Below are 14,668 nucleotides of genomic sequence, written 5' to 3'. Positions count from 1 at the left end.
AATGACACTGTGCATGCATGATTCCTGCACGGGTGCCGCTCTCTGTGCTTCATCTTTATCAGTATTTGTTTTGGATCTTCTGGTTCCACCAGGGGACTGATTATTTATGGGCACATCTGTCAGCCATAATGAAGCCAGGAAAGGTGACCTTTGTGTGTATGACTTAGTGTCTGTGGATGTATTTTCTTTGTTTTTCCTCTTCCCCTTTCTGCACATACAGTATATGCACTGTCAGAAAGGTTACCAGTGCATGAGCTTGTGAGCTGAATAGTAAGCAATCAATGATGAGGTCTGAAATACATCCAAACATATGCAGAGAAGACAGGCAAAGGACGGGGTGCAGATACAGAACAGCCAAGTTTAAAGGAGAAGCACAGGAAACATGGATTGTTTGATCACACGTGCAGGCCAACACTGCACCGCAGATAAATGTAGGCCACGTATTCCACTGGGAACCGATCAGCCATCGGGAGGACAAGCCTCACTTCCAGCTATCTGGATAATACAATACGAGGATAAATAAGGGAGGGGGGGACCATTTTCATGGGAAACATTCTGAGCAGAGGAAGCCAGCAGAAGCTTTAATTACCGCACTGTTACTGGCTTATATGCTTCATTATGATATCATCGTCGCAGTGAGAAAGGGAGAGAGAGGGGAAATGGGGAGCTGGAGTTGAAAGGGGGTGGGCACAGTGACAAAGAGGCACAGAGATGAAAGTCGGCGGCGAAAAACTGAATGGAAACGGCTGAAAATGGAGATAGTCAGGCAAACTTTCTAGGAAGAATGGAAGCAAAATAGGGTCATATGTGCTGTAGCTGTGTATTATCAAACCGGGGTGTGTAAAAAAACCAAACAAACTATGAATATACTGGAAAGTGTAAGTGTATAAATACATTTGAGTAAGTGTTTGAACATTTTTGGAAAATGCAAGCAAATAGATGCTTTTTTGTCTCTGAGTAGATCTGTAACTGTATATGATATTTGGTGAACAAGTGAAAAAGATTTGCATGAATAATTTTCAATATGTGAGTGCATAAAGAAGATTTGCACAAAGGTTAGTAGTTTCACAGCAAAGCTTTGCAATTAAGTTACTGGATAACACAGCAGCAGTGTTAGTAGAGAGTAATGGTAATCATTGAACTGCGAAGTATCATTTAAGTTAGATACAGGATTTTCAATTGTGGAGTGGCTAACGCAGCTTACCACAAGACAGAGATGGGTCTTTAAGTAAACGTGCCTTCTTCTGATTTTCTACAAGAGTCATATTCCAACTAGACAGGAATCAACAAATTATCTCATTGATGTTAAAATGACATTTCTGATGTGCCAAATGCAGGTGAATATGTTTAAGCTGTACTTGCAGGTTTAATTTTTAGCCATAAACCCGAGATTCACACTCACGCTGGAGTTTTGGTTTCCCTTTTCTATCACCCACAGGTACAAACCAGATGTGTTAACATAAATCTTTGTTATTGAACTGTAAACCTTTGTCCACATCTTCTCTGTGTTCTCAGATATGATAAATTACTTGTACAAATCTTTTCCATATAAGTTTTTGTGCACAGCTACAGATCTCCCGACAGATCGAATAATTACAGCTTTTTGTTTTCTGAATTCACCTGATCAAAACATTTCAATGCATTCACACATCTGAATATATATACACGAGCTGATTTCACACACTCACTAATGGTGCGTCACAGCTGTGGTGTTTCTGACGTTATTGTGAGGATATTGTCTCAATACAAATAGAAAGGAGGTGAATTTGTCACAAATTCTCTGTGATCAGCAGCCACCACTAATTACCCACTCCACAATCTCTAAATATGATCTGTAAATATTATTAGCACTCATCCCCAAGATAAGAGCGCATCTAATGTTCCACAAATGATCTGCAAGAGGACATATTTCATCCCTGTGATGGTCTGGATAATAGTAATGGCTTCTTTCAAGGGCCTCCTATAAGAGTTTCTATATGAACTGGAGACTCTTGTGTGTTTATGAAGCTAACTGGGTCACTGTGAGCAGATCTCAAATCCCAATACCACTGCAACTTATCTTGGACTTCAATTATAGCTCCAAAATGATGCTGCTGCTGCTGCCCTCAATTTCTTCCAGAATCCGAGGATGCTGTTGCGCATGGCGGTGTTTACACTTTGAAATGATTAAAAAACACACACATGTTCAGTGGCATCCAAATAGGACTAAGTCAAGCAAGATAGTGTCTAATCTTCTCCACTCAAGAACATCTCATTTGGTATTTCAAAGTGCCTTCAAACACTGAGACTTCTAGACTGCTATTAATTATCCAAGTGCAGCAAAAACAGAGCAGCTGAAGGTTAATTACTTTATGCACAACTCATTTCCATAAATGTGTACATTCTCTTCAGCATAGACTAGCGTGAATGATTTGCCTTTTTATAAGTAACAAACTGGTAAATGTTTCACTGCACACTGAAGTGCCACTTTTTTTCTCCCTCCTTGAAACATTGTGTCGTGGTTTTAGCTCGTCAGCCCAGCCACAGTGGCGGCACCATTAGTTTCAGCATCTCAGCAGGAATCAGGTTAGACCCTAGGGCTGTAACAGAGGGACTCCTTCTTCTCATGGACTACCAGTCTTTAATTTTAGCTTATGACACAGCCTGGGAGTTTCCTTGTTAAGTGGTAACACTTGAGAGATTATTATTTCACTACCAAGCTGTGCGTTAGGGCTGTGCTGTCGCCTTAATCGCCAGTGTTTCTAACAGCACTTTGTTAGAGGTTATGCAGTGAAAATGTGGTCTGACTTTGTACTTCATGACACACATGATGGCAGAATGGCAGATACACATCGCCAGACACCGCTTACAAATACTCATTAATGCTAATACCTAATCAGCTAATCACACAGCAGAAGATCGCTGCATTTAGGCATGTAGACATGGTCAAGAGGACCTGCTGAACTTCAAACTGACCACCATAGTTGTCATACTTGTTGGTGCCACATGAACTGGTCCGAGTATTTCATAAACTGCTTATGTCATCTCTGGGGTGTAAACAGAGCGTTCTTTATTCTCTATACACTGATTGAAAATGCCTTGTTGGTGCCACAGGTCAGAGGAGAATGGCAAACTGCTTTGAGCTTACAGGAAGGCAACAGTAACTCAAATAACTACTCATTACAACCGATGTTTACAGAAGAGCATCTCTGCATACATCCAACTTTAAAGCAGATTGGCTACGGCAGCAGAAGACCACGACAGGATTCACTCATGTCAGCTAAGAATAGGAAACTAAGGCTACAGTTAACATGGACCAAACATGGACAATAGAAGATTGGAAAAAAGTCATCTGGTCTGAAATGTAACCCCAGTAAACAACATGAAAGCATGAATCCATCCTGCCTCATTTCAATGGTTCAGGCTGCTGCTGGTGGTGTAAGGGTGTGGGGGATATTTTCTTTGCACACTTTGGAGTAAATGAGCATCATTTATGCACCTTATGTCATATCCACAGGCTTAGGTGTGTGACAGGCAGAGCTGTGGACCCAAAAATGCAGGACTGAATTAATAATCACAGTGTTAATGCTAAAGGCCACTGGTGGGAACACAGCTGACACTAATCTGACTGACAAGACACGTGAAGCAAAACTGAACATAAGACACATGAAACAGAAGACTGTCAAAATAAAACAGGAAGTAGAAACACTGAGATCAAGAGTAAGACGCATGGGTTTGACACAGGGACTGGGGAGAAAACAGACAGACATGGGTACATGACTGGGAAGGCTGAAAGACACAGAGATGAGAATAGGGAAGACTGAGCTGAAGAGACACCAATATAGAACTTAGAACATAAACCATGACAAACACAAAAACTGGATCGAAGTCCCAGGACCACGAGACCACAGCCTGTGAGTGTTTTTGCTGACCATGTCCATCCCTTTATGACCAGCAGGATACCAGATTCCAAACAAAGCTCAAATAATCTCAGACTGGTTTCTTGAGCATCACAGTGAGTCCACAGTCATGAGATCTCAGTCCAACAGAGCACCTTTGGGATGTGGTGGAACAGGAGGTTCACATCATGGATGTACAGCCAACAAATCTGCTAAAACTGTGTGATGCCATCATGTCAACATGGACCGAAATCTGAGAAATATTTCCAACACCTTGTTGAATCCATGTCATGAAGGATTAAAGGAGCTCTGAAGGCAACAGTGGGTCCAGCCCAGTACTAACAAGGTGTACCTAATAAAGTGACTGGTGAGTGTATATATGTAACTTAATCTTTTGTTGATGAAAAAATATATTTTCTGAGGATTTTGGTCGTGTTGAGTCAGAACTGTCGAGAGTCCTACTTTCTCGGTAGTAAACAGAGATTCAGTGTTCATCATGTTTATTATTTGGTGTTTGAAAGAGAATTATTAACATGTTTAAAACTAGGAAAAAGGCCACATTTCATTAAAACGCCCATGGAGGTCACAACAAGCCAAACAGGTGAACACTGAAGGCATGCTAAACTCTGTCCTCTTTTGGTTGCAGCAGCGGGTGGTATCACTTTGAAATCTCTCCCCATGCTCCTTGTCATTGTAAATCTTCCCCCGTGTTACCCACCGCCTGTGGCCAAATCTAATCTGCACTTCCAAATAGGAACCGGTCATAACGACACAGTGAGTAGGGGGTTATTAAAAATTGAAACGTGGCTAATTAAAGCCGGGGTGAAAGAATACGAATTAAGGCTGGTGACCAGGCCTACAGAAATGTAAGAGTGTGAAACTGACCTTGATGGAAAGGAGCGAGAAAGCATTAACTGCCTGAGGCTGGTATCTAAAACGACGTTCCAGTTTGGTTTGACACCTTTCAGTCAGCGCTGTAGCAGAAGAAGAAAACAGATTTCCTCTTTTTGGTTTTTGTGGAAAGAGCTTTGGGGTCACAAAACCCAATCAGGTATAGGGTGGGACAGATATACGCTGCGCTGTTCTTTACAGGTTGTGACATTTCACAGCACAACGGGCATAGAGGACTTTTTCGTTCTTGTTATCACGCCCTGACGTTAATATGTAGCGACGTGCTTGTTAAGAAAGTAACAGCAGTCGCCTGAAATCAGTGTTACGCCACTCAAGACAGTAAATTCACTCTGAAGTGTTTTAGAAAGGGCCTTGGAAAGAAAAGGCTGGAGAACACACAAAGGACAGAGCTGGTGATGATGCAGAAAGCCTTCCACTTGAAATTCAGTTAGGTGTGCAGGAAAATCATACACAGAGATCTCTGCAATTATGCGCATTGGGCACTCATCATCCAATGTGCAATATTAGCAAATAAAGAAAAAAATAAAAATTCTTGGAACCTGAAGCAGATGAATAATTTTGTCCAAACATTAGCCCAAGTTTTAGGAAAACACCTCTTGCCCCATGACAGCTCGTAAACGGTTGTGTCCTCTACAACAGACAACTATGTTTGGGAATACCGGGATGCCATGTGACCCTGAAATGAATGCTTACATTTCAGAAGCTGAAAACAGCCAACGTTTGCCATGTTTTCTTGGATCTAAATGATTAATCTGCTACCAAAACGTGACTTTTAATTTTTTTAAACTGAGTCAAAACAGCTGCAAAGCCTTTAGATGAAAGTGCAAACTGGTTCAATATCCTGCAGCCCTAAAATTATCAGATTTTAGGCGTTAAAAGCAACAAAGCAACTTCCCTTGAGCCCAAAGCCTGCCCAAGGGCAATTAAAGCTATTCAAATATTTTACTTTCCAGAAATGACTCCCTTTGAGTCGCTATGTTTTAAAAATCAGCCGAAAACAGTCAGATCTGTTTGTGTCCTGCAGGTCTGTTTTCTCTCTGCTTCTTCAAAAACGGTAAAATTATCCTGCCACTGACCTGACGTTTCCGCTGCTCGTAATAAAGCAGTTTCTTTTTCAGGTAAATGCAGATAAAAATCAGTTTTCACATTAAGAGTTCTACTCAAAACAATCTCTCGTAAATCTGTTCTTTGATTCAGACTTCAGATCACAACAAGCCGATGCCCTGAAGTGGCGAGCGTTTATTTTCCGCAGCATTAAAGGTGGACACTTCAATGCTGCGGATGTGTTACTGCTGCATGCTTATTTCCATTCAAAGAACAAAAAAATGGAGATAGCTGGGCAAAGTAAATTTTTCAGTTCCAGTGAGTACACTTTTAACACCTTCTGCTTTCAACCTCTTTATTTTAAAAATTCAACATCAGGTTGAAAAAAAAGGAATCACTTAGTCACCGCTGCGTCTTCTTACGCCGGCTGGCTTTGTGTCTCTGACTTTAGCAGGTTGTTGTGCAGCATCTGAAGTCATCCTCAGATTAAAATAGTATATATCACTCTATGCTCATTTAGTTATTTATTTTACTCTGAGTCATGCTGTGGTGGTTGTTTCTTTAAAACCTTCTCTCACACAAAAAGTCTAGATTTTATGCTACAGCAAGTACTGGTTTTAAAATTTGCCTGTCTGAACCCAGAACATTTTATTTTTGAATATTCAAGCATTAAATACCTTGTCAGTGAAAGAGAGAAGCTTATTGATCAACACACGGAAGCTAAAGGGAAACTAATACTCTGCATTCAGCCGCTGGGGACCAACTCCACATGTAAACTTGGTAAAAGCACAGTGACAGAAGACATGCATGTTTCTGAAGATTAAAGCTGGCATGCACAGAGAAAACCTGCAGTCTCCATACATAAGAACCCCAACTCTACCCAAGAGTCCCAGGAGGAAACATAGTGGCTTAGTTTCCTCCTGGGAAGCATGGCTGTAGATTTCAGGACATGGACATTGGGAGATGTTCCCCCTAAAACGTACTGAGGGGAGGATACAAAGACCACAGCCCTTTAATATTCCTCCTCTGCAAGTGCTCAACTAAAACCTATGCCTATAGTTTGGAGCAAATCTTTGTCTCTGAACGTACTTCATGCTCTCTTTAAGGACTGCATCTTTACTCTGATTTATCATTTAGTCTTTTAAATATTTATTTTCAAAACCTTTTATTCCTGTGTGTGAGTCCTGACGAAATAAATCTTTTTGCATCAGATTTACACGTGGAATCTCCTTTAAAAACAAAACAAAAGAATCACCAGAACAGAAACACTACACCCACGAAAAGTGAGAAATGACGGTGTAAAAGTCAACGCATTTTTTGGCTTATTTTAATAGAAAACCAAAGAAGAACAGAGATCGAACAGCGTACATGTATGCATACAGTGCCCCTTTATGTACTTACTAAAAAGAAAAGATAACACAGCAACCTGATAAATATAGGGCCCCGGAAACAAACAAACAAAAACACCTCATGAACATATATCAAATGTACCAGATGCGATGAGACGTCGGTTGAATATATTTGCACAGATATCCTGACAGTGAGTTAGTATGTCTATCCCATGATCAGTGCCTCTTGCTGTGAAGGTCTGGACTTCATATTAGGTCATACAACTGTCACTGTAACTGAAATACATGCGTTTCACTGTTATTGCCTTTGTTTTGTTTTCTTTATTTTTATTAAAAAACTGTTTTCTCTCTCATATCTATTTCTAAAAAATAAGTCTTTATTTTTTTATTCTTTGTTTGTTTCATCTGATATTTCTATTTCCTACCTTGTTGGATCACAAACATCATCACAAGTATTTTGACTCTTTTATGCTACGACATTCCAGTATACTTACTTACAGGGATCGGCGTCCCGTTAATGTTTCACTTGGCATTGAAAATCTTGATGAGGGGAGGACAAACGTTTCGACCTCTAGGAAAAGGGAGGAGTCTGACAATGGCTACCTCTGTCCTTTGCTACTCGAGGACGGAGGAGGGGGGGGGCGCACGCAGCAGTTGGGCCGTCTGACATTTTGCAGCATTGACCTGAAAATGTTCTGCTGCCTCCTCTTGTTCTTGTTGCCATGTCGCGGCGAATCAGCACCAGAGATTGACTTTCGCAGCGAGGTCTGGACCATCAGTTTCCTCTCTTGCTCCTTTATTTTGCTCTGTAAGTGGCTCTGAATTGCAAAGCCGAGCGATTCGGGGTCCACTGAAGCCCCGTAGACCTCCCACGTCATGCCCTGTTCGTCCCAGACGACGTCGTGGACGCTCTTTCCTTTCTGCTTCCGCGACTGATCGTCCTCTTCGTTGCTTCTCTCCGATTCCACCTTCTTTTTGCCAGAATTTGTCTCCTTACTCTGGGCTTTACTTCCTGCTTCTTTGCTTTTTTCTTTTGCACTCACATCTCTATTTTTAGTGAGATCAGACTTGGATGTGGTGTTTGCTGCTGGTGCTGCTGCTGCTGTTGTTGTTGGTGCTGTTGTTGTTGTTTTTGGCAGGGCCTGCGCAGCGTTGTTGCTGTCAGCACATCCAGACACAGGAACAACGGCTGTCTCTGGGGGCATCCCTGATCTGAGAGAAGGAGTTTCAGCGGTGGCTGTTTTTGCTGCTGATGTCTGGAGAGCGGTTGGATAATGGAGCTCGGCTTGCTTCTTGGGGTCGCTGTGTTCAATGTTGATTTGATAAACCGGCTGGATGTTGCACAGAGCTGCGCCCGGTTCTTTAGGTTTGGCTCCTAGCCTGGAGTCATGATGCTGTGACAAAGTTTCTGATTGGAAAACCATGCCAGTGTTTTGGTTGGGGCACATTTGTGCCTCTACAGTGAGTCTCTCTGACTTCGGATCAGTCGCGGCTCCGCTTTTCACCTGGTAGACTGCAGCCAGGCTCTCCTCTCCTGGGACTGCACCACTGTTTGGCCTGTGGGTCACAGGCAAAGGCAGCAGACTTGGACTCGTGGCCACAGCTTTACTGCACATTTTAGCTACTGCCTGAACCTCCATATCATGACACTTCTTGACTGGGGCTGGAGATAGCGATGAGGTCATTGTCGAAGCCTCCGTGTAGAGCTTGGAGTCCTGCTGCCCTTCAAAGACAGCTGTGTCAGTCTGGCTGCTTCCCTCAGCCACCTGCTCGGACGCCTGAGTGCTTTTTGTCGCCTGGGGCAGAGAGGACGAGTCTTTCTGTGAGGACACTGGCTGGTGTTTATCTGAGGAGACCTGCGGTCTCGATACTGTTGCAAATTCCATCTCTGGGCGCGTTGACCGTGAGTTTTCGTTTGTTGGTCCAGCTCCTGCATCTTTACTCCCAGACGGGGCTTTGGCTGAGCTTAGTGGAGTTTCCATGCTTTGCTTGGGTTTTGATGGATCTTGTAAAGAAACAGAGGTTGGTGAGCAACCTTGCATATGACCAGTCTCTTTAGATTTCTGTGGGATAGCCATGTCCCTGCTTTTGGGATTGGAAATGGTTTCTTTATTATCTTGTTGTACTTCAGATGCTGTATTCCTTACGTCACTGTCCTTACGTTTTTTGTCATTTGGAGAAACGCATTCATTACTTTTCTCTCGTGCTGTGGTTTCTGCTGAGGGTGTCAGCCGTGCCTGCTTCTCCTCTGGTGCAACTGGGTTTTTTACTTTGTACTCACTGCTGTTCGTGTCGGCCCCCGATGCTGCAACAGGAGACAGCGAACTGGCCCTACACGTGCCCGTTTTATTGGTTGGGCTCAGTGTTTTCACGTTAGCATTAGAATCCCGCTGGTCAGCTCCTGCCTCACCCACCTCTCGGCCTGTTACAGACAGGTTTGGTGTTTGGTGGTCTCCACCTGACACCTGCTCAGATTTTATCTGGTTTCCATTGCCTGGCGCTGATTTGTCTGACACAGTGGTAACTGGTTCCCCTCCCTTACAAGCTGTTTTTTCTGTGTGCTGGATGGCGTTAGCGGTCGTCAGAGATAGGTTTTCCTGCTTGTCGGGAGATCTGAGGGTGGGTTTTGGACAAACCTGAGAGACTTTGAGGTTGGGCTCTTTAGCCCAGTTGGCATTAGACTCCTTGTTGCCCAGTGTGTCCACCCCAGCCAGCTGAGGCACCATCTGGACTGTTACTGTCCTTTTTGGGTTAGTTCCCATGGCGGAGTCACTGCTTCAGTCTTCAAATATTGCCGTATATCCAAAGATGGAAACGGATGCACGCTGTGCTATCATTAACTTTTTGCAATTTCCTAAAGGAGGAAAACAGAAGTAGACTCAGTTGAAGTTTTTAATCATTAAGCTTATCACAACAATTACACCTTTACTCAGATGATTATAATCAGACCAGACTCCAGACCAAGGTGATTTTCTGTAAGACAATTTTACTCAACAGTTATCAACGAGCACTTAAATGTGACAGAATAAAGAGCCAGGACAGAGAATGTAATAATCAAATGAACTTATAACTTTTAACATATAAGATAACAATATTTATGGAGGTAGTGTGTAGTTCATTGATCTCCACATTCTCCTTTAAACTCAACATCATCTTTGTGCTGCAGCTGATGCATAATTTTTTTTTTTTTTTACAGAATATGGAAATAAATGAAACTCCAGAGGTTTTATAAGCATCCATCACATTATTTATATCAAACTGCTTGACTGATCGCACTGAATGTAGAAAATGTAAAAGTATGATAAGAAAATGCTGCGTAAATAAAGTAGAGCAACAAGACACAATGAGACATGTAGACTCAAAGTGCTTACAGATAAAGCAGATCTTTGATTAAAACTGTGGATACTACACATTTGGTGGCGTTTGATCTAACCACTGTTTTTTCTCATTCTACAAATCCCGCCATAAATAAAACTACGCCCAGCAGCGTGTCATTCATAAATCAGCTGAAGTGATCGCAAATGAATATTACAGCATACAAAGAAATGTGAATAATGAATGAAATGAACTGAGTCTCCCCATGCTAGCCCGTTTAATTAAATGTTGTGATGCTGTGAGATATTGCCAATGGCAAGCTAGCCACTTAGTAACGATATCATATTTCAATTATCCTTTAATCTTTGTGTCGAACGTAATTGGGTAGATTTAAAAGACATACCCGAGGGACTGAAAATCACTCATAATCACTCATTTAAAGTTTCTTTTTTTTTTTTGACAACCACAAGTGAGTTTATAACCAGCATCACCCTCGTTTGTCCTTTATCTGTTTAAAATTCTACGCAGTGATCAACAGTTTCTTTGTCCAAGGCCTGATGAATGGCTTCATCTCAGTTTGTGTCCTGAATGTGTAAAAGTATCCAGCCAATTCTGCAAGTAATGACCCAGCACTCGGCAGACAGCTGAAATATGTGACCCTTTGGAGTTGGACAGATGAGCTGTGCTGTGGTCAAGGATTTAATCATGGAAAACTATCTATAAAGCAAATGAAGAACACATTGAATGATAATTCGATGGGTGGCATTAATGGGCCTTTTCCATTTCGGTGACATCGACTGATGATCAGCGTAGTTCATCTCAGTAAAGGTAACAATATCAATCTGATCTAGAGGCATTCTTCTTCATCACACCAGCATCCTCTTCTTTAGGAGTAGCAGTAGGAAACCAAACAGCTTTCCAGGTTATACTTGTATCTGATAAGGCGAGACTAGAGAATAAATATTCCTGTCACACTCTTTTAACCATGATATTCTGACGCACTCGGTAGCCCTATAGAGCATTTCCCCCCCTACGTGTGACTCGAACAGCACAGAATAGTAGGTTACTGGTGTGGGTCATGGACAGGTGTAGCCGGGTTGTTTGTGCTCTGCCACTATGCATCTGCCTGTCTGTTGTCAAAGCGCAAATATTTATGGAAAGCATATCCTGGGTGTTATTAAATATATGACAATTAAACGCCTCGGTGTCTGGGCTTTTTTGTGTTCCTTTTTCTTACCCTTCTTCTTCTTTTGCCTGTAGCAGTTAAGAAATAACCGAAAGTGTGGACAGACTACGTGCAGACCGTATTCATGCAAAACGGGCGCACATGAAAGATCCCGCATGCAAGCGGTGCACACGATCTATTCAGGCCAATTAAGATCCATGTCGTGCACTGTAGCCTCTTGCCCCAATTCAGCGCCTCAGAAGCCACCGATGCTTGCTGGTTTGATTTGACCTTGCGGGCGAATTTAACATCTCACAGTAAAAGAGAGCTTGAAAAGATGAAGGCGGCTTACCTTGCGAGACGATTTATGTCCCGTGCCGTTGGGTGCCGATTGCGCGTCCGCGGCGTCAGTGAGATGAGGGGGGAAAAAAGGAAAAAAAAGAAACCTAGGGATGAATATGGAAAAGTCAGCCTGTGTCGATGACACCAAGCCACGCCTTCCACGTAGAATATGGGTCTTAGAGGTATCGATCCACCACAGTCAGGCACAAAATTTAAGCACCTTGACTGACTGACCGTGCGCAATGAGTCACTGCTGACTCCGAGGTCTTCATCACTGCTGTCTTGTGCTTACAAAAACAAAAAGAAAAAAAAAATGTGACGAGTCGATCATGGTTTGTGCGCTATCCCAGACTGAACTGGTCTTGGCAGGGTAATCCAGAGTTAACCAGATGAATGGATGAATGGGGAGGGGTGGAGAAGATGCGAATGGAAGCAGCATTGTAACAGCCGCAGGCTTTCACAGGAGGGTCACTTGCTCCTGAAATTAATTAGTTTTAGTTCCCTGCGGTTTCTACCTCCTAACGAAGACCATAATATTCCAAGAGGAGAGGTTTTTGGTTTTTCTGCTCCCATTTGTGTCATTGAGAAATGGGTCGACTTTTATGCGGTTCTTTTTTGGAGCAAGCTTTAGCGAGATCACGTACATTTATTTTACATCTACATTATTTTCAAAATGAAGGAATATTTCACTGTGCTTTCGGCAGATCTGGTGAATAAAGAGCCTTTACGATAAGAGCCTGCCGGTTACAATTGGTGTCATTAACTATTACTACAGAAGAAATCGCAATAAAGATGTTCTGTGGTTTGCAACGTGCTTATGCAAATGAGTCTGAGACAGCGCACTTTGCTGATAACGCGGAGAGAAATGTGGCTCATGTGGTTAGAAAATACATCAATGATTCTGTTCAAATAACTGTTCATTAATATTATGAATGAGCCTGCTTTACACTGCTTTATATTTTTATACATTGACATCAGTAATTATATTTAGGCTTTAATAGATCTTATATAATTCATGTCTATACTTTGATATCTCGTATTTATTTTCGTCTGCATCTCATATTCTTAACTATTCTTTGATTCATTCTAGTAACACACAGTGGGTCAAGGGTTACAAAATTTCGATCCTGTGTGTGTGTGTGTGTTGTACATATTGCAGAATTGACAATAAAGCTAACTCTGACTTTACACGAGATTGTGCATTTTTTCCACAGTAGTTACAAATCCCACACACTCGTGTCCCTGCCCCTGAACATTAACATGAATGTAATGATAAAGAAGACGACAAAGCAGAAGTCTGCTCATATTACGATCCAGTAACAGGTCTCTCAATGTGCTTTATACTGTCGTTTAAGGTGATTTTGGAATATTAGAGAGAATCTGCGAGCAAGCATTTTGGCGACAGTGGGGAAAAAGAATTCCCTTTTAAGCAGAGCCAGACTCAGGTAGGGGCAGCCATCTGGATAAATGAATGGATGGATGGTGAAATGTATGATAAGAGAAACGAAAGAGCAGAAATGCTGATCAGGACAGAGAAACATTAATAACTTTATGCAAGCTCACAGCTCACTGGAATGTTATGAATCTCAAAGAGGAATTTAAAGGATCATGAATTTTAAAATGTGGAAACTACTGCACTGGATGAGGTACAAAGGGCGTACAGATTTAAACAAGGATGTCTCGATTACTCTCCTTGGGCTGTGGAAACTATAACAAGTATTTTCCCATTTTTTTAAAATGACTTTCACAGCGAATTCTTGTAATCACTGGCAGATTAAAATGTAGATCAGAATGAGTGAACCAAGAAATACAGAAACCAGCCTGGTTTTAATTTTGATGTCGAAGACAGTATAAAGTTGTGGAAGCACTTACACAGTGCCATCCTTCTCACAGAGACAGCGATCCATACAAACGCGTTCGTATGGCTCCCTTTAGGTGATATTATTGACTTGATTCGTCTTTTAGGAGTTGTCGTACTTGCTGACATCATTGGATCTTTGCTTTAGTTTTGTGACACCCCTTCTGCATCTCATCCTCATGGATAACAGCACTGACAGAGAGCGCCAACATTTAGTACCACTTTCAAAAGCACTTCATCGAACCTGAAGGGCTTTTGAAAGATTTTGTGCAAAGTCTGTCCGGGTTGTTAAAACTAAATTGTAGCATTATAGTCTACTCTCTTATTCACCCTGATCTATCACACTGTCAATACAGTCTAAGTGGTTACTTTGGTGTTGGTGGGGAGGATTCCTTGTTTAAATACAGCCTGGGTCTGAGGCAGGGCTTGGACTGCAGTAATTCTATGTGATAGACATCCTGCCTTTAAAAGCCCCGAGGGACTGATTAGGTGAGAAAGCAGACTGTGACTTAATTACAGCTGAGAGCACCGTTGGTAAGCATCTCAGAATAGGCTGCATACATTGTCGATAAAGCAGATTAATGGCTAAGGGTGAGGGCTTTTGTGCAGCCCCTTTCGATAAAGTGACACAGTGGTGGGTCTTTATGTGCCGTGTGTTTTCACCATTTAAAAAAATTGAACGGACAATGGAATAATGGAGGCTTGTTGACCATTATCAGCAGCATAATATGACTATTTTCTACAAACAGCCCTATGATAGACTACTACACAGTGTAGCACACATTTTGTGAATTTGGCATCATCT

General features: G+C 42.0%; 1 protein-coding gene across 4 annotated transcripts; it reads right to left on the bottom strand.

Annotated features, from left to right (window-relative positions):
- Positions 1-4,836: 4,836 nt before the first annotated feature.
- Positions 4,837-12,402, bottom strand: gprin3b (GPRIN family member 3b). Of its 4 annotated transcripts, none has more exons than XR_003220580.1 (3): positions 12,016-12,402; positions 7,678-10,037; positions 4,837-4,852 (listed from the first exon to the last, which is right to left on the bottom strand). XR_003220580.1 is itself a non-coding variant. In XM_005456939.4 (2 exons), exon 2 carries the CDS (start codon positions 9,943-9,945, stop codon positions 7,783-7,785), a length of 2,163 nt encoding a protein of 720 aa, XP_005456996.2. In that variant the 5' UTR covers positions 9,946-10,037; positions 12,016-12,402; the 3' UTR covers positions 7,146-7,782. The 4 variants fall into 4 exon arrangements, 1 of the variants encoding a protein (XP_005456996.2); XR_002062381.2 differs by lacking the exon at positions 4,837-4,852 and adding an exon at positions 7,146-7,459; XR_266778.4 differs by lacking the exon at positions 4,837-4,852 and adding an exon at positions 7,146-7,459 and having other exon boundaries at positions 7,682-10,037.
- Positions 12,403-14,668: the final 2,266 nt, after the last annotated feature.

Source organism: Oreochromis niloticus, linkage group LG6 (assembly GCF_001858045.2).
Source record: "Oreochromis niloticus isolate F11D_XX linkage group LG6, O_niloticus_UMD_NMBU, whole genome shotgun sequence".
Classification (NCBI taxonomy): Eukaryota; Metazoa; Chordata; class Actinopteri; order Cichliformes; family Cichlidae; genus Oreochromis; species Oreochromis niloticus.
This window is presented reverse-complemented; position numbering and strand designations above follow the sequence as displayed.